The sequence below is a fragment of the Rhinolophus sinicus genome, chromosome 3, assembly GCF_057876585.1.
Source record: "Rhinolophus sinicus isolate RSI-liver-muscle chromosome 3, RSI-T2T, whole genome shotgun sequence".
In the NCBI taxonomy this organism is placed as follows: domain Eukaryota; kingdom Metazoa; phylum Chordata; class Mammalia; order Chiroptera; family Rhinolophidae; genus Rhinolophus; species Rhinolophus sinicus.
The window spans coordinates 68,778,264-68,802,959 of NC_142503.1; the positions used below are offsets into that span (position 1 = coordinate 68,778,264).

The 24,696-nt window shown below is 36.7% G+C and overlaps 1 protein-coding gene across 41 annotated transcripts in view; it reads left to right on the top strand.

Annotated features, from left to right (window-relative positions):
• The window catches only part of PAM (peptidylglycine alpha-amidating monooxygenase), a 261,122-nt gene extending 236,895 nt beyond the window's left edge, over window positions 1-24,227 (top strand). For 10 of the 41 annotated variants that reach the window (XM_074328650.2, XM_074328669.2, XM_074328668.2 and 7 more), the window contains 10 exons: window positions 125-241; window positions 2,150-2,222; window positions 3,151-3,361; window positions 3,785-3,985; window positions 7,629-7,744; window positions 12,212-12,311; window positions 14,268-14,321; window positions 19,605-19,808; window positions 22,673-22,726; window positions 23,392-24,227. In XM_074328650.2, coding sequence (XP_074184751.1) covers window positions 125-241; window positions 2,150-2,222; window positions 3,151-3,361; window positions 3,785-3,985; window positions 7,629-7,744; window positions 12,212-12,311; window positions 14,268-14,321; window positions 19,605-19,808; window positions 22,673-22,726; window positions 23,392-23,573 — 1,312 coding nt within the window. In that variant the 3' untranslated portion in view covers window positions 23,574-24,227. Of the gene's footprint in view, window positions 1-124; window positions 242-2,149; window positions 2,223-3,150; window positions 3,362-3,784; window positions 3,986-7,628; window positions 7,745-12,211; window positions 12,312-14,267; window positions 14,322-19,604; window positions 19,809-22,669; window positions 22,727-23,391 lie in introns of all 41 variants that reach the window. The other 31 variants (XM_074328644.2, XM_074328647.2, XM_074328643.2 and 28 more) reach the window with 5 other exon arrangements.
• The last annotated feature ends 469 nt before the right edge of the window (window positions 24,228-24,696 follow it).

A 24,696-nucleotide genomic window follows, 5' to 3' on the forward strand; every position in this document is an offset into this window, starting at 1 on the left:
TGAAGTCAAGTACATCTGAGCTCTTCTCTTGATTCTGTATTTAGAATCTCAAGTAAATGGTTGGCATTTCTCAAGTTCATTGACTTGGTTTATTTTTCATTCTAATGCCTTTTGTTTCTTTTAGCTCTTTTGACAGCAAGTTTGTTTACCAGCAAAGAGGACTTGGGCCAATTGAAGAAGACACTATTCTTGTCATAGATCCAAATAATGCTACAGTACTCCAGTCCAGTGGGAAAAACCTGTGAGTTAAATTACATATGTTGTCATTAAGGCTCATACCACACAGAGTATTGAGTATAAAATGTATTATTGGGTCTGCTCTTGGAAAGAGTGTGTTTGTTGTGCAGCAGTGGTGAGAAAGCATGGCTTAAGAAAGCAGGAGACTAATTGGGCCATCCCTTCTTTCATTTTCTAAGTAGATGGTTCTAAACTGTGGCTGAATATTAGAATCACCTGGAAGCTTCAAAAAAATTAGATTCAGATTTAGTCTCTGATGAGGCCCAGGCATCAAAATAGTACTTTTTAAAGCTCTCTACCTATGAGAATAAGTAGTCAAGCTTGAGAGAGCCATTGATACACATAACTAATAAAGTGAGTAGTGGTCAGCTAGATTTGAAGATTAAAAAAAATTCTTCAGCAGAAAAGTTATAGAACCAAACTCATCAAGTAATCACCGCTAAGAAAAAAGCCTTCTCTCTTCCCATCTCAAAACAAAGACTGAACAAATGTCATTTTTAGCTTTGAAAGCCACTGATTATTTGATCTTATTCCTGGATGGCATTTGGCAGCCAAAAAGAAAGTTGGCTGACATTCATGGTCCTTGAAAAGAAAGGGGCACCTACTTACAGAATGTCCTCAACCGTTTTAACCTGGCAGCTTCAGGAAGTGTACTCCATCTGCTTAGCACAGGGAAAGCCAGCTTCTTAGAAAGGCAGGGAGCCATCTACTTTGAATACAGCTGCTTATGGAGATGGTAATAATTAGATTTTTTATAGGATTCTAAGATGGTGAGTCAGGGGCCAAATTCTAATACCAGCTCTACCACTCAGTGTGTTTGAACCTGTCTTTTCTGTGTTCTACCTATTAATCAGAAGCATTGTCATTCCAGAAAGGAATTAAAGAGGAAGGCAGAGCAATTGCTGTTAAATCAAGTTGGCCAGCAGTGGGGTGTCTGTGTCAAAAGCAAATCATAGCCCTCACATTCCATCACCAAAACAGAGATCTAGTTCAGTTAATTAGTCAAGATCAGGGTGTCACAGTCTTGGCTCATTAAAAAAAAAAAAAAAGGAAAGAAAGAAAGAAATCTGTTGTGCCAGCATCATACTCAGGCTAGAAGCTGACAAACGTAGCTTGCAGATTGTCAGATGTTCTTTGACCACCACCACATTAAGTTATTGTCCATGTGTTTTTTAATTCTGTCCAGGTTCCTTAAGCCTGTGAGCTTCTGTCTGCAGTAGTTTACAATTCTCTTACCCAGATCACCCCAATTGATTTGTTAAATACATTAACCTTCCCTAATGATTATCCAGCAAACCACTTCACTGTGCTTAGATAAGCACAGCCCATGTCTGCTGAAAGTTCTTTTGTTTGGGTATTACTGTCTTTAGAAGGCTTTCTTAAAGCTTTTGAGTCATATAATTGATATTTTATATTAATACAGAATTAAATTACCTTGCAGTACATGTAAACAATTCAAGCTATAGAAATCCATCTGTATTTCTCTAAACAAACTCGTTTATACAAATTTCTAAGATGTTCATTTTTATGATCTTAAAACTTATTTTTAAATTGATGTTATTAGTGTTTAATATACCATAGTTTGTAATAAATATTTGTAACTTATATGTAGTCTATATTTATAGATTTTTAAATGATTAAATACTGATTAAGATTTGTCTATATAACTTTACTAACAATTGTCACCCCAATAAACGAATTAAAAAAAAAACAAAGATTTGTCACAGGGAGGTCTCTATTATAACAGGTATTTTCATTTAACAATTCACTTTGGTCTTTTCTATAGTAATGCAGGTATACATTTATCAATTTATAAATTTATATTGCCATTACAGGTTAATTAGCAAAAAAATCCTCTCATGTATGCTTCAGGAATAAATATATATTAAAGACAATTATTTTTGTTTTGCAGGTTTTACTTGCCACATGGCTTGAGTGTAGATAAAGATGGGAATTACTGGGTCACAGACGTGGCTCTGCATCAGGTAATCTTCCATTTGGCAGTTATTTAAATAGAAGTTAATGAAGTTATACTTTCACAACGCTCGGGCATTATCTGGGTCTTTTTCTGTGACCCAGTAAGTTTATACCAAGAGAAAGGAAAAGCCACATCTGAAATTTTTATCTTAGAAATCAGTGCTAAGAAAAGCTGATATGTAAATGATCAAGTCACCTTTCTCTGATGAACTGGCAGGAACATGGGGTCAACTTCCTTCTCGGTTTTACACATTTGCTTTTCTTTCCTCTGTCCCAGGTCTTAGTTCTATTTCATCACTTGTGTTTTATGTTTTCTTTTCTAAGCTACTTTAATCTTCAATAAATTGAGGCAAGCCCTCTGGTACATACATGTTTATGTAAAAAACATCAAATTTTTGTCCTTTTTAAAAGAAGTTGTATTTTTCAGTCACAAAATAGTCATAAGGACTTTCTCTCAAAAGATAAACTTACGTTTGATACCTGTTTTATGGGTAGATAGCAAAGAACTAGAAACACTGGGGGGGGAAAAAGAAGCTCGAACTCAGGACATACCTACAAGGGTCTTCAAACATAATCTTAGTAAATACTTATTGCTCAGGTATTGTCTGGAGAGCATTGTACTGTTAGCTAAGGAAAGATAAAAAAGAAGTGCAGGTGTGGATGGAACAGGACAGCATCACGTGTTAGTCTCCATTCACCACTAATTACCTGGATGACCTTGAGCAGATCACTTAATCTCTATGGTCCTCATTTATCAAATGAAAGAATCAGACCAGATGATTTCTAGAGTCCCATCCAGTTCTAAAATGTATCTTCTTTTAAATAAGTCTTTAGGAGCTTACGCTCTAATTTCCTGTGCAAGTGGTCTTAGCCATATGGGTGTGTATCAATAATAACCATGCAAAGTGGGTAAGGCTTTTGTTCTTTTCTAAAAAGGTATTCAAACTGGATCCAAACAGTAAAGAAGGCCCTCTATTAATCCTGGGAAGGAGCATGCAACCAGGCAGTGATCAGAATCACTTCTGTCAACCCACCGATGTGGCTGTGGATCCAGACACTGGAACCATCTTTGTATCAGATGGCTACTGCAACAGTCGTATTATGCAGTTTTCACCAAGTGGAAATTTCATCACACAGTGGGGAGAAGGTACTCAATAATATGCTTAATCTCTAATTGTAATTTTTAGCCAATATCACTAGGAATAGGCGATTGGCTGCCCTTTACATCCTTTAACATGTAATTATCATCTGCATTGGGGAAAACAAGGCATCTGTATATGTTCAGTTGGCTGTACACACACACACACACACACACACACACACACACACACACACACACACACATCTTATAGAGGAAAAAGAATTTTGTCCAAATAGGCAGAAAATCTGCAATGGGTTTTTGTGGGTAAGAGGTATTAATGGAATAAACTTATAAAATGCTTTACCTTTTTTCCCCCAGGTTCTAGATATTTAATAGTTTACTATCATAAATTTGGAAAATTCGAAAACTTTAGAGTCAGACTTTTGGATATTACAAATTATGTATCTGCGCTTTCTCCTTGTTTTTCAGAGTCTTCAGGAAGGAATCCTAAACCAGGCCAGTTCAGTATTCCTCACAGTTTGGCCCTTGTGCCTCATTTGGATCAATTATGTGTGGCAGATAGGGAAAATGGTCGGATCCAGTGTTTTAAAACTGACACCAAAGAATTTGTGCAAGAGATTAAGCATGCATCATTTGGAAGAAATGTTTTTGCAATTTCATATGTATCAGGTACTTTCATCTTAATTTACTTTTGTGTGTTTTGTCATACTGTATCCTTAAAAATTACTTGTCTTAACATGCTCTTTTTATATATTTTTTTCCTATTAAGGGATTAAAGATGTCTTATATGTCAGATCTTAAAATAATTTTAAAATTGTTGGCGCATTGTAAATCAGTTTCAACTCAAAGGTTACTGTTCCTTATATGGAAATAATGAAGAACTCAAAGATTTAACAACTGTTGTAATGGGTTAAAAATTTGTTCCCAAAGATGGCAGAATAGGTAAACACTATGTCTGATGCCTCACAGAATCACATTAAAATTACAATTAGACCCATACATATGCTGTCTACAAGAGACCCACCTCATATCACAAGACACACAGATTGTAAGTAAATGGATGAAAAAAGATCTTTTACACAAATGGAAACCAAAAAGAAGCTGGGGTAGCAATATTTGAGGATATAACCCAAAACAAGAGGATATAACCCTAATAGACATCTATGCACCCAACATAGGAGCATCTAACTATATAAAACTAGTATTGAGTGACATTAAGAGAGAGATCGACAGTAACACAATTATAGTAGTGGACTTTAATGCCCCATTGATTCCAATGGACAGATCTTCCAGGCAGAAAATCAACAATGAAACAGTGACCTTAAATGACACACTAGACCACGTGTATTTAATTGATATTTTTAGGGTATTTCAACCAAAAGCAGCAGAGTATGCAATCTTTTCAAGTATGCATGGAACATTTTGCAAGATAGACTACATGTTAGGCCACAAAACAAGTCTCAATAAATTTAAGAAGACTGAAATCATATCAAGTGTTTTCTCTGACCACAAAGGTATGAAACTAGAAATCAATTATTAAAAAAAAAACAAAAACAAAACACAGAAAAACACACAAATACATGGAGGCTAAATAACATGCTACCAAACAGTGAATGGGTTAACAATGAGGTCAAGGAAGAAATCAAAAGATACCATGAAACAAATGAAAATGAAAACAAAATGACCCAAAATCTATGGGACACAGCAAAAGCAGTCCTAAGAGGGAAACTCACAGCAATGCAGGCCTACCTTGACAAACAAGAAAAATCTCAAATAAACAATCTAACTTTACACCTAAGGAAAATGGGAAAAGAACAACAAATAAAGCCCAAAGTGAGTAGAAGGAAGGAAATAATAAAGATCAGAGCAGAAATAAACGAAATAGAGGCGAAAAAAGCAATACCAAAATCAATGAAACCAAGAGCTAGTTCTTTGAAAAGATAAACAAAATTGATAAACCTTAAACCAGATTAATAAAGAAAAAAAGAGAGAGGACCCAAATAAATAAAATCAGAAATGAAAGAGAAGTGACAACAAATACCACAGAAATAATAAAAAGATTAAGAAAATACTATGAGCAATTATACTCCAACAAATTGGACAATCTGGAAGAAATGGATAAATCCCTAGAAGCATTGCTAGAAGCACAATCTTCCAAGATTGTATCAAAAAGAAACAAAAAATCTGAACCAACCTGATTACTACTAATGAAATCAAATCGGTACTCAACAAACTCCCAACAAACAAAAGTTCTGGACCAGATAGCTTCACAGGTGAATTTTACCAAACATTCAAAACAGAATTGACACCTCTTTCCCTCAGACTATTCCAAAAAATTCAAGAGGAGGTGAGCCTCCCAAGCTCATTCTGCAAGTCCACCTTTACCCAGATTCTAAAACCAGACAAAGACATTTAAGAAAAAGAAAATGATAGACCGATGTTCCTCATGAACATAGATGAAATAATCCTCCACAAAAATTAGCAAACCAAATTCCGTAAAACATTAAAAAGATCATACACCATGATCAAGTGAGATTCATTCCTGGTATGCAAGGCTGGTTCAGTATCTGCAAACCAATTAATGTGGTACACCACATAAACAAAATGAAAAATAAAAATCACACAATTATGTCAATTGATGCAGAAAATGTGTTTGATAAAATCCAGCATCCATTTATAATAAAAACTCTCCGCAAAGTGGGAATTGAGGGAATATATCTCACCATAGTAAAGACCATATATAACAAACCCTTAGTTAATATCTACTCAGTGGGGGAAAGCTAAAAGCCATCTCCTTAAGATCAGGAATAAGACGAGGTTGTCCACTTTCATCACTTTTATTCAACATAGTACTGGAAGTCCTAGCCACAGCAATCAAACAAGAAAGAAAATAAATAAAAGGCATGCAAATTGGACAGGAAGAAGTAAAACTGTCATTATTTCCAGATGACATGACACTATATAGAAAGAACCCTAAAGATTTCACACAAAAAACTATTAGAACTGATAAATGAATTCAGTAAAAGTAGCAGGATACAAAATTAATATTCAGAAATCAGTTGCATTTTTATACACTAATAATGAACTATCAGAAAGAGAAATTAAGAAAACAATCCATTTACAATTGCATCAAAGGCATAATAAAATACCTAGGAATAAATTTAACCAAGGAAGTAAAAGACCTGTACTCAGAAAATTATAAGACATTGAAGCGAGAAATTAAAGAAGATACAAATAAATGGAAGCATATATCGTGCTCATGGATAGGAAGAGTTAATATAGTTAAAATGTCCATGCTACCCAAAGCAATCTGTAGATTCAGTGCAATCCCTATCAAAATACCAATGGCATTTTTCACAGAACTAGAAAAAATAGTCCTAAAATTTTTATGGAACTGGAAAAGACCCTACCTAAATAACCATGGCAATCTTGAGAAAGAACAGAGCTGGGGGTATCACACGTCCTGATGTCAAACTATATTACAAGGCCATCGTACTCAGAACAGCATGGTACTGGCATAAAAACAAACACATAGATCAAGGGAACAGAATAGAGAGCCCATAAATAAATCCATGACTATGTCTATGGTCATTTAATCTGTGACAAAGGAAGCAAGAATATACATTGGGGTGAAGGCAGTCTATTCAATAAATGGTGCTGGGAAAACAACAGACACGTGCAAAAAAAAAAAAAAAATGAAACTGGACCACCTTCTTACTCCATATACTAGAATAAACTCAAAATAGATTAAAGACTTAAATATAAGACCTGAAACCACAAAACTCCTAAAAGAAAACATAGACAGTAAACTCTCAGACATTATCCTTAGTAATGTTTTTACTGACATATCTCCTAGCATATTTTTAGCTGATTTTCCTCTTCATTATAGCGGATATTATATAATTTTTTTAAAGATCTGGCACCCCCAAATGATTTGCTTATATAACCTGGCTCTTCCCAGTACCTATTTAAGATGCCTGGGATATATACTATATATATTTTTATATTTACATTTTCCTGTTATCTATATATCTATGTCTACATATTCCTGATTTCTATTGGCTTCCGACATAGAACAGGCCTAGCGTTTTCTGGTTTTCTTATTACAAACAGGTTCGTCTCCTAACCTGTTTGCCCCTGATCTTGTTACTCAGAAGGAGACATGTGCTACGTGTTTTATTTTCTACTTTTGTTGCCAATGGTAGGGACCAGATCAACCCTGTATTTGTTGTTTCTGTAAGGTGCATGCATGTATTTGAAGGCCAGTCATATCCATGTTTTAAAGAAATGTTAACTAAATATCATGTCATAGGTTTGCTCTTTGCGGTGAATGGGAAGCCTTACTTTGGGGACCAAGAACCTGTACAAGGATTTGTGATGAACTTTTCCAATGGTGAAATTATCGACACCTTCAAGCCAGTGCGCAAGGTATTCACACGCAAAAATTTTAAGGAGATGTGATAACTGTTTTAGGTTGATGGTAGTGTTCTATTACAACGTTTTGTTTAGAATAAATGCCCTCTGTTCCTATCAATTTATTCAGATGCAAATGAACACAGAGTGCAGTTCTAAGGGTCTTAGTAGACTTTACATAAATGGCAGGTTTAAATGTATTGTAGTTAGAATAAATAATAATAATAATAATAATAATAATAATAATAATAATGTCTTTTCTGGTTTCATCCTAGTAGAAAAGATACCACAATATGTTAAACTGGATTTTGTAGTTCTCTTAGATCCAACAGAAATCTTGTTTGCATTTTTGATGCTATGACTACAATGAGTAACCAGACTTGAAAATAGCCCTTCCTGGAACTTAGTCAAGTCTTAAAGACTTTATTTAGGTTAAGAAACTAAAGGCTAGTTTAGACTTCACAAATGCTGTACCACTGTTTCTTTTAACAGTGCCATTTACAAATACAGTGATTATGGTCCACTGTGCGTATAGCCCTGTATCTCTTCAATTTACTTTCTTGCAATATGATTACCAAAATAATCATAGTGTTCACATATACTGTCTGAATGTGCTTGTGGTACCTCAATTTTAGAAAATTTAGCTTGCTAAAATGCTGTAAATGAGAGTTATTTTTCAAAATATATAAAAATTTATTGGCTTTACTTGGATCAGAATGCAACTATCGTAAACTACTGGACAAACTATATCTCCATACTTATAACTCTTATAGTATTCTTTAAGATACCAAATTTGCTAAATTAAATGAACTTTAAGATGCCTCAATATTTTTAAAATGTGTCTGTTAGAATACTGACAGCTAGTCTGGGGTTTATGAGAGTTTATTCTCAAGATATTTTTAAGTACCTGCTCTGTGTCGAGCATTATACTAGATACTAAGGATTGATGTTGAACAAAACAGGACACAGCCTCTCCCTCAAATGGAGTTTTAGCAAAAATTACAGAATCTGAGTTAAAGCAAACTGAATCAGAACTAAAGATTGCAGTATAAGTTCCCTTTTGGGGGTTTTATTCATATATAGGAATAAGACTTTTCACAGAGTATTTCACCTGAAAAGCAATAAGCAATCAAATATCCAATCATAGTAGCTCTTCTGAAAGGAATTCATTACGTTAATAATATACATTTTACTTAAGTGGTGTTTCAGATTTGTTATTAATTATCTGACCTTTGTTGTTTTGCCCCTTTGAGCTAACTCCCTCACATCTATTGGTAAAGAAAGCAAAATGCTTAACTTTTACGTCTTCACTTTATATTAGTGTAGTATATGTCTTAGTTATTGTTTAATTATAATGTACTTTGTCAACCAGGATATTAACTCTTAAAACTAAGTGCTAAGCAAAAGGCTAGATTCAAAATGAGACTTACTTTCGTAAAAATGTGAATTAAAATTTCAGAAAGCATTGTGCCTGTACATCAGCATTCATCAGACATTCGGTGATGAATGAGTCACAATATATGGGTCAACACAGCATATTTGAAAAGAGAGTCTAACCCCAAGGTGAAATTTGCTTTTCCCTTCAATAAACAACACTTGATATTACACCAGAACATTGAAATCTGTTCTGTGTTGACTCAGTAAACTGAAATCAGTTTATGAATCTCTCAGAATTTTCATTTAATTAGATTATCATCACAAAGATTAAGTTTGGGTGAAGGAAGTAATATGGTATATCGACTCCTATATAAGAAGAGCGTCTTCTTTCAAGTCAAAAATCAAGTTTTACATAATATGTCTGCACCTCTGTACCTATTCACTACATTCTTTACATTCATTACATTCTTTAGAAATGTTTTTGTCTTGAATGTATGATATTCATCTTTATGTCTATGCAAGGAAGCTGAGACGTAGGACAATATAGATGGCTCTATCAAAAGGTATCTAAAAGCTATGAGGTCAAAAGGAACATGGTTGCCCCCCAAATTCTTCTCCCCCGTAATCACATGAAAGGTCCTTATCATCTACTTTCACACACACCCTTCAGGCTGGCATTTTTGGTTTTCTCTCTGCAAGGCAACTCATGTGGGAAAGGAAGAAAATGATCTCCGCCCCTCTATACCAAAACAAAACAAAATAAAAAAAGTCAAAAAACTAAGTGAGTCCAGATTCATGTTATTTCTCTAAGCCTAATGATAGAGATTAAAATTACAATATTTAACAATATATGAGCAGAAAGTTGCACCTAAGTTAAATTACTTATCTAAAGCTAGTAAATAGCACACCTGGATCTCAAACCCAGGTCTTTGTGACTCTAAAATGTGTTTAACATTTGAATCCCCAGAAGTACACATTGGTATGCCAAGGGATATTTTAAGTTTTTTAAGCCACAACAGAAACTTGCTGCAACTTCTTAGAGAACTGTTTTACTTAATATTAAGTAAGTTTGAACATTATTTTGTATTAAAGGAAACAAGTTATGATATGGAGAACACAAATTCCTTATGAATTTTTAAGACAAAATATCAGATTTTGAGGGCAGGTTGCCCCGGGCTATGTTACCAGATGGCTCAGAAGGATGCTGTCATTCTTCTCTCTTGTCTATTTTATTGTACTAGGGGGAGGTACTTCAAAAGAAGAGTTTACAAAGCCTATATTAGAAGATGTTTAAGTCCATTCAACTCTGAAATCCTAAAGCTTACAACATAATTTTCCCTTTCAAATGACACAGAGCAATAGAAGAGTTGATTAAAAAGATTACAGTTGAGTGCCCCATATTTCAGTAAGAATAGAGGTCTCGAAGTCCCATGCACTAAGCCTCCTCCTCTCAATCCCTCTAATGGCCCCAAAGTATTTCCAATAGAATCCTTGGCTACCTGGATCAGTTTGAGAATCACAGCTAGAGGTTTATTGTTATTGGATCCTTGAACTGATGGCACATTGCGATTTACAGATGAATGGTTCACACATTCCCCTCCGACCTTTATTCTGCCACCCACTATAATATTTTTCCTATTGGAGGATATGAAGCACTTTACAACTATGTATTTTGCAAAGCAGTTTTTAAGAACATATTTTGGTATAGAAGAGGAACTGTCTCTACTTGGACAGTGGGTTGCCACCCGTTGGCTGAACCCCAAATAAAGATGAACATTTAATGACAGGCTTGCAAGATTTCAGCAAGGCAACATTTTGATTTCTGGCTCTCTGTCCTTCTCGTGCATATTTGTCACAGCTCACTTGATGGTATGAAGGAACAAGCTTCCCTGTCACTGCTGTCTCATTTTTCTTTTCACGTGACAAATTGTTCCTGATTTTAAAGCACAATAGTATCTCCAAAGCACGTATTGCAGCCCTCCTAAAGTGAGCCAAGCACCTCAGATTGTTTCGTGAGTACCTTTTGTACTCAGCAAACCAGAGTGGGCAGATGCTGGCTGAGAAGGCCACAGTCAGGATAATAATCCTGTTCATATTCCCTTGGTCATATTTTTGAGAACGGTGTATTCAGTCAGGCCTGCTGGCCTCAGAGGCAAAAGCATCATTCATGTCCTGCCAACTGGCAGACATGTGGCACCTTTGGAGACTTCAGTAGACAGCTGGGAATGGCAGCAGTGCACCATTTTAAGGCTGCTTTTCCAGGAACTAGCTTCATGCGTCACCTGAAGTGCTCCTCTGTCTCTGTGTCCTTGAACTGAGATGATGATGACTTGAAATGGAAATATGTCATGAAGAAAGACACAGTGAGACACCGAGTATTTAAGTATATACAAAAGCTGAGGAAGTACTTGGAGGTAATATTCAGTGAGTTTCCTTCGCAGGTTGACAATATTGCAAATGCTGGGCTTCAGAGTATAACACCTCACGTTGCATATCTCCTAGTGTGCATTTCAGAAATAATCTGAACACTCTGAATCTTTGAAATGACTCCTCTTATCAATAATGTATAAATAGTTTTTAAGGTAGCACATGATAGCTTGATGGGGATAATAACCAAAATTAATACCTGGTCTTTTTGACTTATATAGATTAAAACAGGCAAATTTGATGGTGATGAAAAGGTAGAGGAAACATGAAGGCAAAATATATAGGTAGATAATACAACACTGAGAGAACACTGTAAAAAGATAATCTACTTGTAAATGTTAACATTTTAAAAGACTTGAAAGACAGTGGTGAGGGTCCCTTAGCATCTACCAATGCATAGAATTATGCCTGGCAGAGTCAGTGCCCTGAGAATGAATGAATGAATGAATGAATGAATGAATGAATGAATGAATGAATGAATGACTCTCTTTAGCCTAGAGTTGTTTTGATGAGAATTTTCGTTTTTTGTGTGTGTGTTTTTTGGTGTTTTTTTTTTTTTGGGGGGGGGGTTATAGTAATATGCTTTTTGTTTCGTGGCATGCTGTGCTCTGTTCTGCCCTTTTATGAAAAGTTCAAGTATAGGCTCAGCACCCTAATGTGTGCTTCTTGTCTTGGCAGCACTTTGACATGCCTCATGACATCACTGCCTCTGCAGATGGGACTGTGTACGTCGGAGATGCTCACACCAACACGGTGTGGAAGTTCACCTCAGCTGAAAGTACGGTTTTTACAGTCTTATGGTCCACACTTTTCCTCAGCCATATTGCTTAAAAGCATGTGAAAAAATTGCGTTTCCTTCTCTTTTTTATTGCTAGGAGTGGGAAATCAAGGTATAATTAGTAGTTGTTGAAAGGCCTGTTTGGTATTCGTTTCAGGCATTAAATTAATTTTTTTTGTTGTTTTTAAAGTGGAGAGAGACTTTTTTTTTTTTTTTTTTTTTTTTTGTGCTGGCAGCCATCCCTTTGTTTCCACAGATATTTCACAAGAAATTATTGATGCCTGAAGTGATGTCTGCTGTATTGGAAGCCAATCTTAATTCCAACTCAGTTCCAGGGGGAGGAGATGGCTTTGGCAAGGCAGAGGGGCTGACTGGTTTCCACACAGACATCCCCTCCTGTGTGGCTCTTCAGCTCTCAGTAGCTGCTGAGTATCTGTGAATGCCAGCATCGGTGTCAGACACACATTATCCCAAACAGGAGACACTCTGCATTTTTCCTTTAGGCTTCAGCTTACTCCAAATACTGAACTACTATATTTTCATATAACTCAAAACTACGTATGGGGACAGAAGAGTTTCTCTATCACGATCAAGCTGGCTAGTTTGGGGGTTTTCTAATTGCATCATTCTAATAATTTCTAATTACATCATTTCTGATTTTTGAAAAGTACAATAACCTAGTCTCTGATATCAGACTGAAAAACATAAGTTTTCTAAATTAAAGAGCACTTAATGCTTAATAGAACACAAACCTCAATGTCCAGAGCTGCTTTTAAAATATGGCAGGATCCAAATGATAGGGGAAGATGAGGTTAAGGAAAAGAATTGAGAATGATCAAGTTGAGGTATCAGGAGCTGCAGCAGGCAGTTTTAGAGAAATACTAAGGACATGTCAGCTTGATGAAGATAGTAAATACTGTAACAAGGAAAAAATGCAGATCATAACAAGGAAAACAATACAAGTTATAATGAAGAAATTAGATACTGTATAGGTCTCAGAGCACAAGTAAATTTGATAACTGCTGTCTTCAGAATTATCCTTTGGGTAATTTTTGCTGTTTTTGTAATAAGGACCCAGTTAGGGTTGAGTGCACAGAGGTGCCCATTCCACTCCAGCAATAGCTTCTCCCCTTGCCACTGTGGCTCTGCCGCCACCCACCTCCCCAAAGAGGAACCAGAAAGTGTGGGCAGACAGGAAAGCAAAGATAGATGGATAATTCCCAATTGCTTGATTAAACCCAGGCTTCTCAGAATGAAAAAAATAAATACCTTTCAAGACTGAAAAGACTTCAGAAATCGAGCCAATATCTTCATTTTGCAGATAGGAATATGATACTTGAACTCCTTAAGATTTCAGTCTTAGGCTCTTTATACCACCCTCATAGTTGGTATTCAACAGAGATGTATATCCAAGTCACCTGGGGAGGATTTTCAAAATACACATCGCCAGACCCTACTCAAGATCAATAGAAAGACGAATGATAATGTGAGTATTTTAGAAAGGCTTCCCAAGTGGTTTTGATTCATCCCCTGATTGAGAAGCACTGCAGCATAACTTTCAGCTTTGAAATAGAAAAGCCCTCTGCATAGTATGTCAGCTAGAAGACTAGCAATCACACATGGCAGAACTATTTAGCTCTAAGATGTCCACATGAAAACAGAACTACTTGATATTTCAGGAATAAAACAGTATTATGAAGTCTATAAGGTAAATCTCATTTTTAGTATGAAGACCTTAAAAATATTATTTCAGCTTTTCCTGGGAGATTTTAACCAGGATCCATGGACCTGGCACCTAATGAGTGGTTTGTATTCAACTTTTTTCTCATATGATGATGCCTTTGATGAATTAAGGAAATGTTTTCTACTGAGTAAAGTAAATATCAAAATTCAGTTTTCAAGTGTTATTTTTGGAGATTCTGATTCTCTCTGTGTCTTTACTGTGCTATGTTACAGAAATGGAACATCGATCAGTTAAAAAGGCTGGCATTGAGGCCCAGGAAATCAAAGGTTGGTCAGATTCCTCTTAAGACTAAAACCTGAGGCTATTTGTGTTGAATTATCTTATGGCTCTTGATCGCACTTTAAAAAATGTCAAGCTGAAAATATAATCTGATAAACTTCTGCTATCTGAGCCTTTAAACCTGTATGTTGCCACTGCTTTTTCGGATAAATGGAGTAGTAATAATGAGCTCAAATTCACTGATTTCAGTGATGGAAAGTGACTGGGGATGTAAAAAAATCTATAATGAAGGGGCCAGAAACATGCAGCGAGGAAAAAAAGTAAGTCACTAACTTTCCTAAGTGCGTTAACCTCGGGAAGCAGAAAAATACTGTTCAGTGTACTGGAAAAGGCCTTTTCTTAAGGGGCTCTAATCTAAAGGAATGAAAAACATCTTTGGTGAGTTAATATTACAAGGGCCTGAAAAGATTAGCTGCTCCCTTAACTCTTATCTTAGTTTACCATTCAGCCCCTAACATTTACTGAGGTCCATCTATGCATAAGGCACTATAGCAGTTTTAAGGGAAATGAAATTGCCTGAGTTCAAGAGACTTATAGCTCGTAAGAAGTGTGTGTGTGTGTGTGTGTGTGTGTGTGTGTGTGTGTACATACATATACATATATACAAATAAGTATATCATTGGTATATATTATCAGGAATGGGGGAATGGGGTTTAGTCACTGGTAACCAGGGATTTAGCAAGCACTTGGTTCATATGGAATCCCAGTCAAATTATTTTCTCTCTTACCTAGGATCAGTTTATATTTGTACAGTTGCTACTATCTGCAGGCTTTTCACATCATTATGTACAGTTAAGAATTCACTAGAGGACTTCCTAATGTTTAAGTAGCAAAATGATTCCTTTTTTAGTTGCTTTACAAACGATACACCCAGGTATTCCGAGTAACCCTAGGCTTACTTGTTTTCCTTTCTCATAAAAGCAGGTGGAAAAGAGACGAAAGAAGCAAGAACCAAGAGTGAGTTTAGGGATTTTATGTAGGCAGATAAGAAAATATAGCCGGCTCAAGGTCGAAAGGGGTAAGATGCTATTATAAAATAAATAAGTAGCAACAGTTTGGCCTTTGTAGAGATTCTACCTAGGTGACACTAGTGAATGACATTCATACCACATTCCTGTAATGAAGAAGTTCCTGGTCCCCTATTTTTTATCGTTATATATAGAATTATTGATAAGTTCTATTTGCCCTAAAATAAAAATCTTGGGAAAGAGTATTACTAATAATAGCTATCACTTACAAAGCACAAACAATGGGCTATAAAAAAATTAACAAGTTTAATCCTTACATCAACCATGAGATAATTGTCACTATCCCTGTTTTACAAATGAAGAATTGAGAATGAGAATTCCTACCATGATAATAGGTGATAAAGCCAGGTCTTAACCAAGGTCTGTTTGATACCAAAGCCTGTGCACTTCACTTCTATTATTATACTACTGAGGACAGATAAAGACCACCAATTCATTCACCATAAATGCTTCCGAGAACTACAGATTGAGGAGGGCTGTAGTTTATTCCAAATGCCTGGGATGTCAAAGTGGCCTCATACCATTTCTGTTTAAATAGATCTCCCCAAAAAGCCCTAGTTGTACTGGGTGGCCTGTTGAGAACAATCCAGCCACCCTGACCTCGTCTTGGCTGGCCCATGCTCTCTCATAGGTCAGTGTCTCTCTCCTCGGTGCATACCCCTGAGTCCATTGGGCTGGAAGTCCTCCCAGCCTTGAGGCAGAATGCAGCAATTCAAATAGTAAATTTTACTGAAATCTCTGGTCATCACAGTCCCATTTTCATAGTTTGGAATATCCAAACTCAAATGAAGTTGTTCTATTCTTCTTTGAACCTGTACGACTCTCATTCAACCTTTTTTTTTTTTTTTTCTAATGTAAAGATTTTTTTTTTTTTTCCTACAAAAAGAAATATACATCATGCTGGATCTCCAAGAATTTGTCTCTTATCAAAATCTGGAAGCTTAATTTAAACCACCCCTTGCAAAACAGAGGGAGAAACACCATCCCAGATGTAATAGTCCTGTAGATACATTTAATTATAAATTTCCAAAATAACCCTTGATGACACTCATCCCCACTGTAAATGGTCATATAACTAATCAGCAATATCAGAGTTTCAGAACCAGTGTTGTGCTCTCAGGGAGCTGCAGGGATGAGAGAATCTATGATGATAAGAAACTTAGGAAGTACTTTAAATTTTCAAGTAAAATTACCAGGGATTAAACAGATATGCCAATATCCCACCAGAAGCATAGCCTTCACCCATCCCTCACCTGACTTTAAAATATGATGATGGTGAATTTGTCTCAAGAAAATAAAAAGACACCTGAAACTAATAAGAAACAGAAAAAGAAACTTTCTGGTACAGTTAGCATTTTAGGCCTTATGGAGAACATATTGTAGAGGAAGCACATTGCATTAAAAAAAAAAATATGTCATTGGGGCTAAATGCACTTTTCATGTCTTCTAAAAGGTTGCTTGCTAGTATGCCATCTAAAAACCTTCAGCCTTCAGTTCTGTCTGTGATGAACAAGGTAATAAGCACTATGTTGCTCTATTAAGAACATCTCCTTTCCTGTCTCATTTAATCCATTTCCAAATGGTCTCTGGGCTTCTCCCCTTCTATCCAGGGGAGAGAGGCATGCACATGCTGGTACATGAGTTGACACAGGAACACACCTAGCTTCACTTTCTAAATGATTACTTTAAAGAAGGGGAAAAAAATTCTTATACATCAGCTTATCAAAGTTATGTTTATTTCCAAGTATCCATAGAGATGCCAGAGGAACTTTTTTGAAGACATTTTTGTTCTGGATGAAATGCGTCTTGTATCTTTTATGACAGAAGAATGTCATAACTAGATAACCCCTATCTGCCAGAAGCCCCAGGTCCTGGCCAATCTTACAGCTGCTTCAGTCCTCCTTTGCCGGGGATACTCCAAATTTCTGAGGTTTTTGATAAGAGAACTTTGGATAAAGTGTAAAAGTGGTAGAATTTTAATTGTTCTTTATTTTTTGAATGGAATTAATAGAATCTTAAGAGATAACTAACGCTTAAGGCTTTTTTCTCCACTTATAAAAAGGCTTCTGAGAACAGCAGCAAATTGCTTTTTTTTTAGACTGGAAATCTTTAAATTTTTATCCTCCTTCTTTAAAATGTAGATCATCTTTTAAAATCTAAACATACTTCAGCTGGTTCCAAAAGTTAGAACGTGCAAGTATTTTTAGTAGTTGACAAAGTACCAGAAGAAGTGTGGAAATCAAGAATTTCTAAAATGCATGGTGTATATCTTACCAAGTTTATTACCTCATCTCAGCACACTTTCTATGAATGCTAAATTGATTCTTTTAGTCTGTCACCTACTTTCTCCATAGCTCTTCAGTTTAATGGAGCCCAATGCTAGCTCTGCCTTATAAAAGAAACTAGATATGAACTGGTATAGCTATTGTCTTAGGTATAGGTAAACCTACTAAATAACAGGTAGTAAACACTAGTACCTTCTCTGATTATAGTTGCCTTCAAATAGAAACAAACCCTTCTTCCACGACAGTAAGTTGACTACCAACCTACATCTTTGGCCTATGTTTGTAAAATCCTATCATCTATTGTTATTTTCCTGCTTAAATGTAGAATAAGGTTAAATATTAAACAACTTGTATACCTTTTCTACAGTAGTATAGAAAAAGGCAAACCAGTGGTTCAGAGAAGTGAGAATTACACTGATGTTCGTCTTAGAAACTGAGAATTAGAAAGGTTAAATGTGAATCATCTAGACGTATGCACCAATCCCTCTCCTTCTCTCCTGCTGAAGTTTCAAGAGCCACTCCATTTGGAAAAGGAAGAGAAATAACGGTCTCCACTTAACCATGGTACAGGGAAGGAAATGAGGACTGTGACAGGCCACCTGTAAAATGGTGACAGTGCTAGTGCTTACTCACAGGCTTCATGTGATGATTAAATGAGAACAATACCTGATACAGCATTTAGTGCTCAATAGATATCATTGAGACTGTGAAGGGGGCTGGCTCAGAACATTGAAACAAAAAGCTGAAACCTGCCATTTGTGTATATCATAAATTGTGTTTACAATGTCTTAAGTAATTTGAGAAATGCTTCCTTGGAGAAGTGTTCAGCAAGCTATTAAACTGTGTCTATATGTATTAAACATTGACCAAAGATTTTCCTGATGATGTTAAATCACCTGTCCCTGCCATTTTGTCAAAATTTCCATGAGGCCATATGATTCACTCTGTATCATAGGGCAGATGGCACACCAAGAAATTGAAGTTCCAGAAACCTTGTGGGCATTTTGGCAAACATGGTTGTAACTTCTGGGCTTTGCAAACTAGGGTTTTTATATCAACACATAAGTACTTCTTGGGGGTAAGAATGTCTCAAGGCTCAACCTCATTTTCAGATCAGTAATTATTGAGATCCTTGCAGCCGCTTATATAGTTTTATTGCATCAGTTTCCCAAACAGTACTTTAGGCCTGATATCTACCCAGTCCCTGCCCATATCCCAGAATGGTTGTATAAGTTATTTTCATCAACAGCAAAAGGATGTACAGTGCATTCATGTGCACTTACAGATAGCTGGGAACTGTAGAAAAGAACTTGAAAAGGACATAGTCCTCTTCCCAGTGTGTAATCCTAGAATTAATATGTGCAACTATGCATATGATGTATCAGTAACTCATTGAACACGAAAGAGATTCATGGAAACTAAAGATATAAGGAAACAAATACTTATTAAATATCTTCTTGATAACATTTACAATCAGTAGTTTTATGAAGGAGGCATTATCATCACAGTTTCACAGATGAAGTTACTATGGCCCAGATCACTTAAGTAACTTGCCCAAAGTTACACAGCTAGTTACACAGGGACCTGGGACTGGAGCCCAGATTCATTTGACTCCAGTCTGCAAACCAGTTCTGTCCCCTACACCATGCTGCGTGATAACTTTATTTTTGAAAAAATGCAAAAGGAAGATATAATTTTGTGAAATTACAGCTCTAGAGGGAATAAGGCATAGAACCAAAGAAAACCAATTTAAAGGTGAAAAACCATTCAGTGGAAATTACTAATCAAATTACATGCTGCCAGCTTGGTGGATTCAGACATTGCACGATGAACCCCATGTCGATTGGACTCAACAAGTTCTTTGTGAACAGTTGTTGATTTGACTGGGTAGGGGTGGGTGGGAGGGTTTTGGAATCTCTGAGTCAGTTGAATGTTGTGAACTCTTCTCTCCCTGAAGAATCCGAGGCAGTTGTTGAAACCAAAATGGAGAACAATCCCGCCTCCTCAGAATTGCAGAAGATACAAGAGAAACAGAAACTGATCAAAGAGCCAGACTCCGGAGTGCCTGTTGTTCTCATTACAACCCTTCTGGTTATTCCGGTGGTTGTCCTGCTGGCCATTGCCATATTTATTCGGTGGAAAAAATCAAGGGCCTTTGGAGGCAAGTAAAATGAGCCCCTTGAATTGGGAACCTACTTTTGAAAGAGTGTTTGGCCTTTTTATCCTCAAAGTTCGGTTGTGATTTTTTTTTCAGGTTTTTTTTTTAAGTGCTCACTACCTTTTTTAACAATATTGTGTATGTTCCAAATATTGTCTGTAGTTAATGTCACAGTAGAAAATATTTGTGCAGCCTCAGAAATTTAGATAGTTAAAATGTAATCTTTAATATTGCCTTTTAGCAACTGGCTTAAGCCCAATTAATGTCTCCATATGAAACTATATAGATAAGTAGTGTCAGGGTAAATTAGCTGAAGAGTCAGGAAGGAGGGGATCCCTGCTGTTAGAAACAGGTCCAGTCCTCAAAATAGTGCAGTCAGTTATTTGGGAGTTGTATTTTCCCCGAGTCCTGGCTCTAGCTCTTAGCTGCATGACCTTGGGCAAGTTACTTAATCTCTCTAAAACAATTTCCTCATTTATAATGTGGGAATAAAAGACAAAATTTTGCAAGAATTAAATGAAATAATGTACAGAAAGCATTTATCACAGTACCTGTTACCTAGTAAGTAAGTGCTTGTTGTTCATCCCACCAATGATTATGGGGAATAACCATTGGTAATAAAGAAATAAAAGTCATAAGAAGTGAAAAAAGATAATTGTCTTAAACCTCAGCATTCTCAAGAAGCCAACTATTTCTATAACAAACCATTTGGTAGTTTTTAAACAGTCATAATTTAGGCCATCCCTAAGCAAACAAGGCAGAGTTCAATACCGGAGTCAGTATTTTATCAAATCATTATCATAGTATAATGATTTGAGCTGGGTTCTTTTTAGGACATCCAAAGAAATAAATAATCCGACCTGTGATTCTCACCTCTCACAAGCAGTCCCTTGGCTGGGTCCCCAGGTGCTAAGGCAAGAGTCTATAGCCACGTCTGGGAAGGAATCCATGGACCAGGATGGGAGGCAGCATTTGATCAAGAAACAGCATCTGATTCATCATATTTCAGGCCAAGGCGGCCACGGCAGGGAGTCAGTGACACAGAAACAAATACCAGAGGATTCAATTTAATAGGCTATGAAAGAGAATTTTTCTAGGACTTTTTTACTTTTCATCTGCAATCAATAAAGCTCTGCACAAATACAGTTAACTCTTTCTAAAAAAGACATCTGTTGCACCCCTTTTATGGGTAGGGAACTGTGGTATGTGAGGGCAAAGATCAATAAACTTAGTCATTGTCTTCATGGAGTGAGATGGTAGCTTCAAAAAAACAAGAATCTTGCATGTTTGCTTGTTTACTGATATATCCCCAGCACAAATAACAGTTCCTGGCACTAGGAGTTCAATAAATAATTGTTGGAAAAAGGACTGGAGAAATAAATGGAGCTCACAGAACAGATAGCACATAAAAGTAATAATTGAGAGTGGAAAGTGCAGTGATAAATACTTACCAAGAATATCAGGAGGGGTAGATAGCAGGAATGTTAGTCGTCAGCCCACCCTGGACGAAGGAATGGGGGCGGGGGGGTGGGGGGAAAAGAAGATCTGGTCTCTCCTGATTGCTGTGAAGCATGTGTAATATGGCCCTGGTACAGAATGCTGAGTCCACAAGAATATGTTGGGAAGGCAGAGACCCAGTTCAAACAAATGCAACAACCATTGTTCAATCACGTTTCATTTAGAAAAAAACTTCAGCTTTATAGGGTTCAATCTAACACATTTTTAATTCTAAATAGAGGTCAGCCTCTCACATTTTTTCAACATTTGTTCTTGATAGATCTTATCCAATCCATGAGGGTTTTGAGCAACCCTCATAAAGGACCTTCCATTTACTCAGTATACCCTTATTGCATGGTAGCTCCACACCAGACACGTTGCTAGGCTCAGGGGATGCAAAACCAATTAAGGACTGTCCCGCATCCTTGCAGAACTTATAGACTAATTTGTTTACTTTCTAATAGTCTTGTCAGATTCTTCTGCCCTTCTTGTCTGTTCTCTCCGCACCCATGATTCTGCCTTCCTCTGTCATCTGCCTGCAAGTTTTCTCCATGATGCTGCCTCCACTCCTGGTTAGAGATGTCATAGGAGAACCTCTGAGCCTCACTTCCCTGACCACAGCCCTAACGGAGTGGTGGAAGCCAGGACAGAGGGGGCAGGGAGGTACACAGCAAAGGAAAAACTGAAGTCCAGCAGAGTTCTGCCAGCCCATTAGGAAAGAAAATTGATCCTTTATGGAGATGAGAAGGTGACAGCCTCTGGGTCACCTTATAGGATTAAAAATTTAGTCAGGGTTTCAGGTCCTTTGCCTTCACTTGAGTCTTACGGTTATAAAGGGGAAATGATATATACAGATCCAAAGCTTTCCCAAGCAGGACATGTACTGTTCTTCATGGAAAGACTGAAGCCTAAGACAATTATTCCTAAATCATAATAACCAAAACTCCCAAATTTTTATAAATTATTGGTAATTTAATTTTGTCCTGATAAAAATTAATATTTATTGAGCACTTACTGTATATGTACAAGGCACTGTTCTAAGCATGTCACATGCCATAGCCCATCTAAACCTTACAGATAGGTAGAGATTGTCATTGATCCCTCTTTTCTTAGAGGAGAAAACTGAGGCTCAAAGAAGTGATTTATTGAGATTGCACAGCCAGTAAGAGGCACAGGCAGGAGTCTAACCCAGCTCTGGCCCTTACGTACATTATAATAATATATTATCGTTTTTCCTTGGAATTGCATACGGAGAAGAGCCAGGCCTTGTTAATCATTTATGAATTCCCGATTTTGTATTGAAAGTTGAGCCCATGGATTGAGGAGGGTGATTGGGAATCGTTTTGAAATGTGCCATCTTTCTCTAGCAGATTCTGAACACAAACTCGAGGCAAGTTCAGGAAGAGTGCTGGGAAAACTTAGAGGTATGCCTGTGACTTTGTAGAGTCCTTCATGTTTGGTTCAAAGTCAACCAGCTGATGACTTTTAAAAAGCAAGGAGATATCTCTTATTTTCTCTCTGAAAATGTCACTCCTGGTGTGCAGCACAGCATCCCCCCAGCGTCAAATGCAGAATGCAGATCAGAAGCTGAACCGAAGTGTGTGGCTCTGGTGGCGGATTTCCCAGTTTCATTTTGTCCACCTTGCCATTCTGTATTAACTAATCCTCTTCCCCTGCCTTTTATCTGGCTTCATTTGTCTCCAGTAAATTTTCTGTCTCTCCTGTCACAGTGAAGATGACCTTTTCATAAAGTCATTGAAATGAAGAGCTGCTCGTGGGATGACAATTCCCCAGAGCCCAGAAAAAACAGGAGGTGAAAAGTGAATCTGAAATAATCCTGCAGAAACACATAATCCTGGGGAGCTTCGGTTTTTTCTTACGTATTTTAATAAATGTGTGAAGTAGTATCTTTCTGACTTTGTAGGTTAAGGATCGCTGTAGGTCAATCTTTTTTTTTTTTCTTTGTTTGCTAATATCTACCCTTTCCCATCCCCAGCTTCTTTGTTTACCATTTAAGAATTTACTAAGAAACTGAGAGTCATTTGTGCAAATTTTACCTCAATTCTATGTTATTGTTTGCTTTCTTCAGGAAAGGGAAGTGGAGGCTTAAACCTTGGAAATTTCTTTGCCAGTCGTAAAGGCTACAGTCGCAAAGGGTTCGACCGCCTTAGCACCGAGGGAAGTGACCACGAGAAAGATGAAGAAGATGGAAGTGAATCAGAAGAGGAGTATTCGGCTCCTCTGCCTGCACCCACAACTTCCTCCTCCTGAAAACTGGGCTTTCATTAGGCTGATAAGATTTACCAAGAATGCCCGAGTCCTTTCCCTTTAGCACGTTTAGCGTTTTGTGTATTTAATTGTCAACTGTACTACTCTATGCGGGATGATACACATTTTTCTTTTCTTTGTTTGGTTTAGTTGGCTTCTGTTTCTAGCTGAGGCGTTTCCTAAAAGTTCATAGCAGTGCCATTGTCTTTATAGAGAATAGAGAAACAGTCCTCTTCTTCCATCACACTACTAACTTACTGATGGGAGGTCTGCTCATTTACATTTTTGAGACTTTTCTGTAGATGTAAATAACCCCCTTTTCTGCTTGAACACAGTCTTTTCCCAATAGCGCTTCCATTGCCGATGTCTTTCTTTGGTGCCTTTCCTGTTCAGCATTCTCAGCCTGTGGCAGTGAAGAGAAACTCTATGCTACATGATGACAAAGCTGCTAAATCTCCTTCTATTTTTTTAAAATCACTAGCATTATATTGCAAGGAGGGAAAGAAAAAAAAAAAAGTCTCTATTTAAATTCTTTTTTAATTTTCTTCTTCAGTTGGTGTGTTTTGGGGATGTCTTATTTTTAGATGGTTACACTGTTAGAACACTATTTTCAGAATCTGAATGTAATTTGTGTAATAAAGTGTTTTCAGAGCATTAGCTGTCAGAGTGTATTTTGCAGTTTTTGCACATTTGCAGGGTTTTATATACAACTTTTGTAATAATTACACAAACCACATATATCGTGAAACCTACTCAATGTCTTCAACCAAAGGAAATATGTTGTATTGTATTAAGATTAAAAAGATATTTTGTTATGTAGCCGATATAAATTAAAAAGCAGCCTAAGAGTTTACATACATGTGTAAAACCAGGCTCTCTTTTAAAATTCAAAGATAGTTTTGCCTGTGTATCAATCATAAGGTTAATACTTCAATAAAAGGTGATCATAGCTAAGAGGAAAACTGTGTCTCAGATTGCATATCAAATGAATCCATTAGTGTAGATTACTAAGTTTTCTTTTAAAGAATAATTTCACTCAAATTCTCATGTGTTCACAGGAATGTTCATCTCTTACAGTGAGTACAAAATAATTTTAAAACATCATTTTCATAATCCATCCATGCAG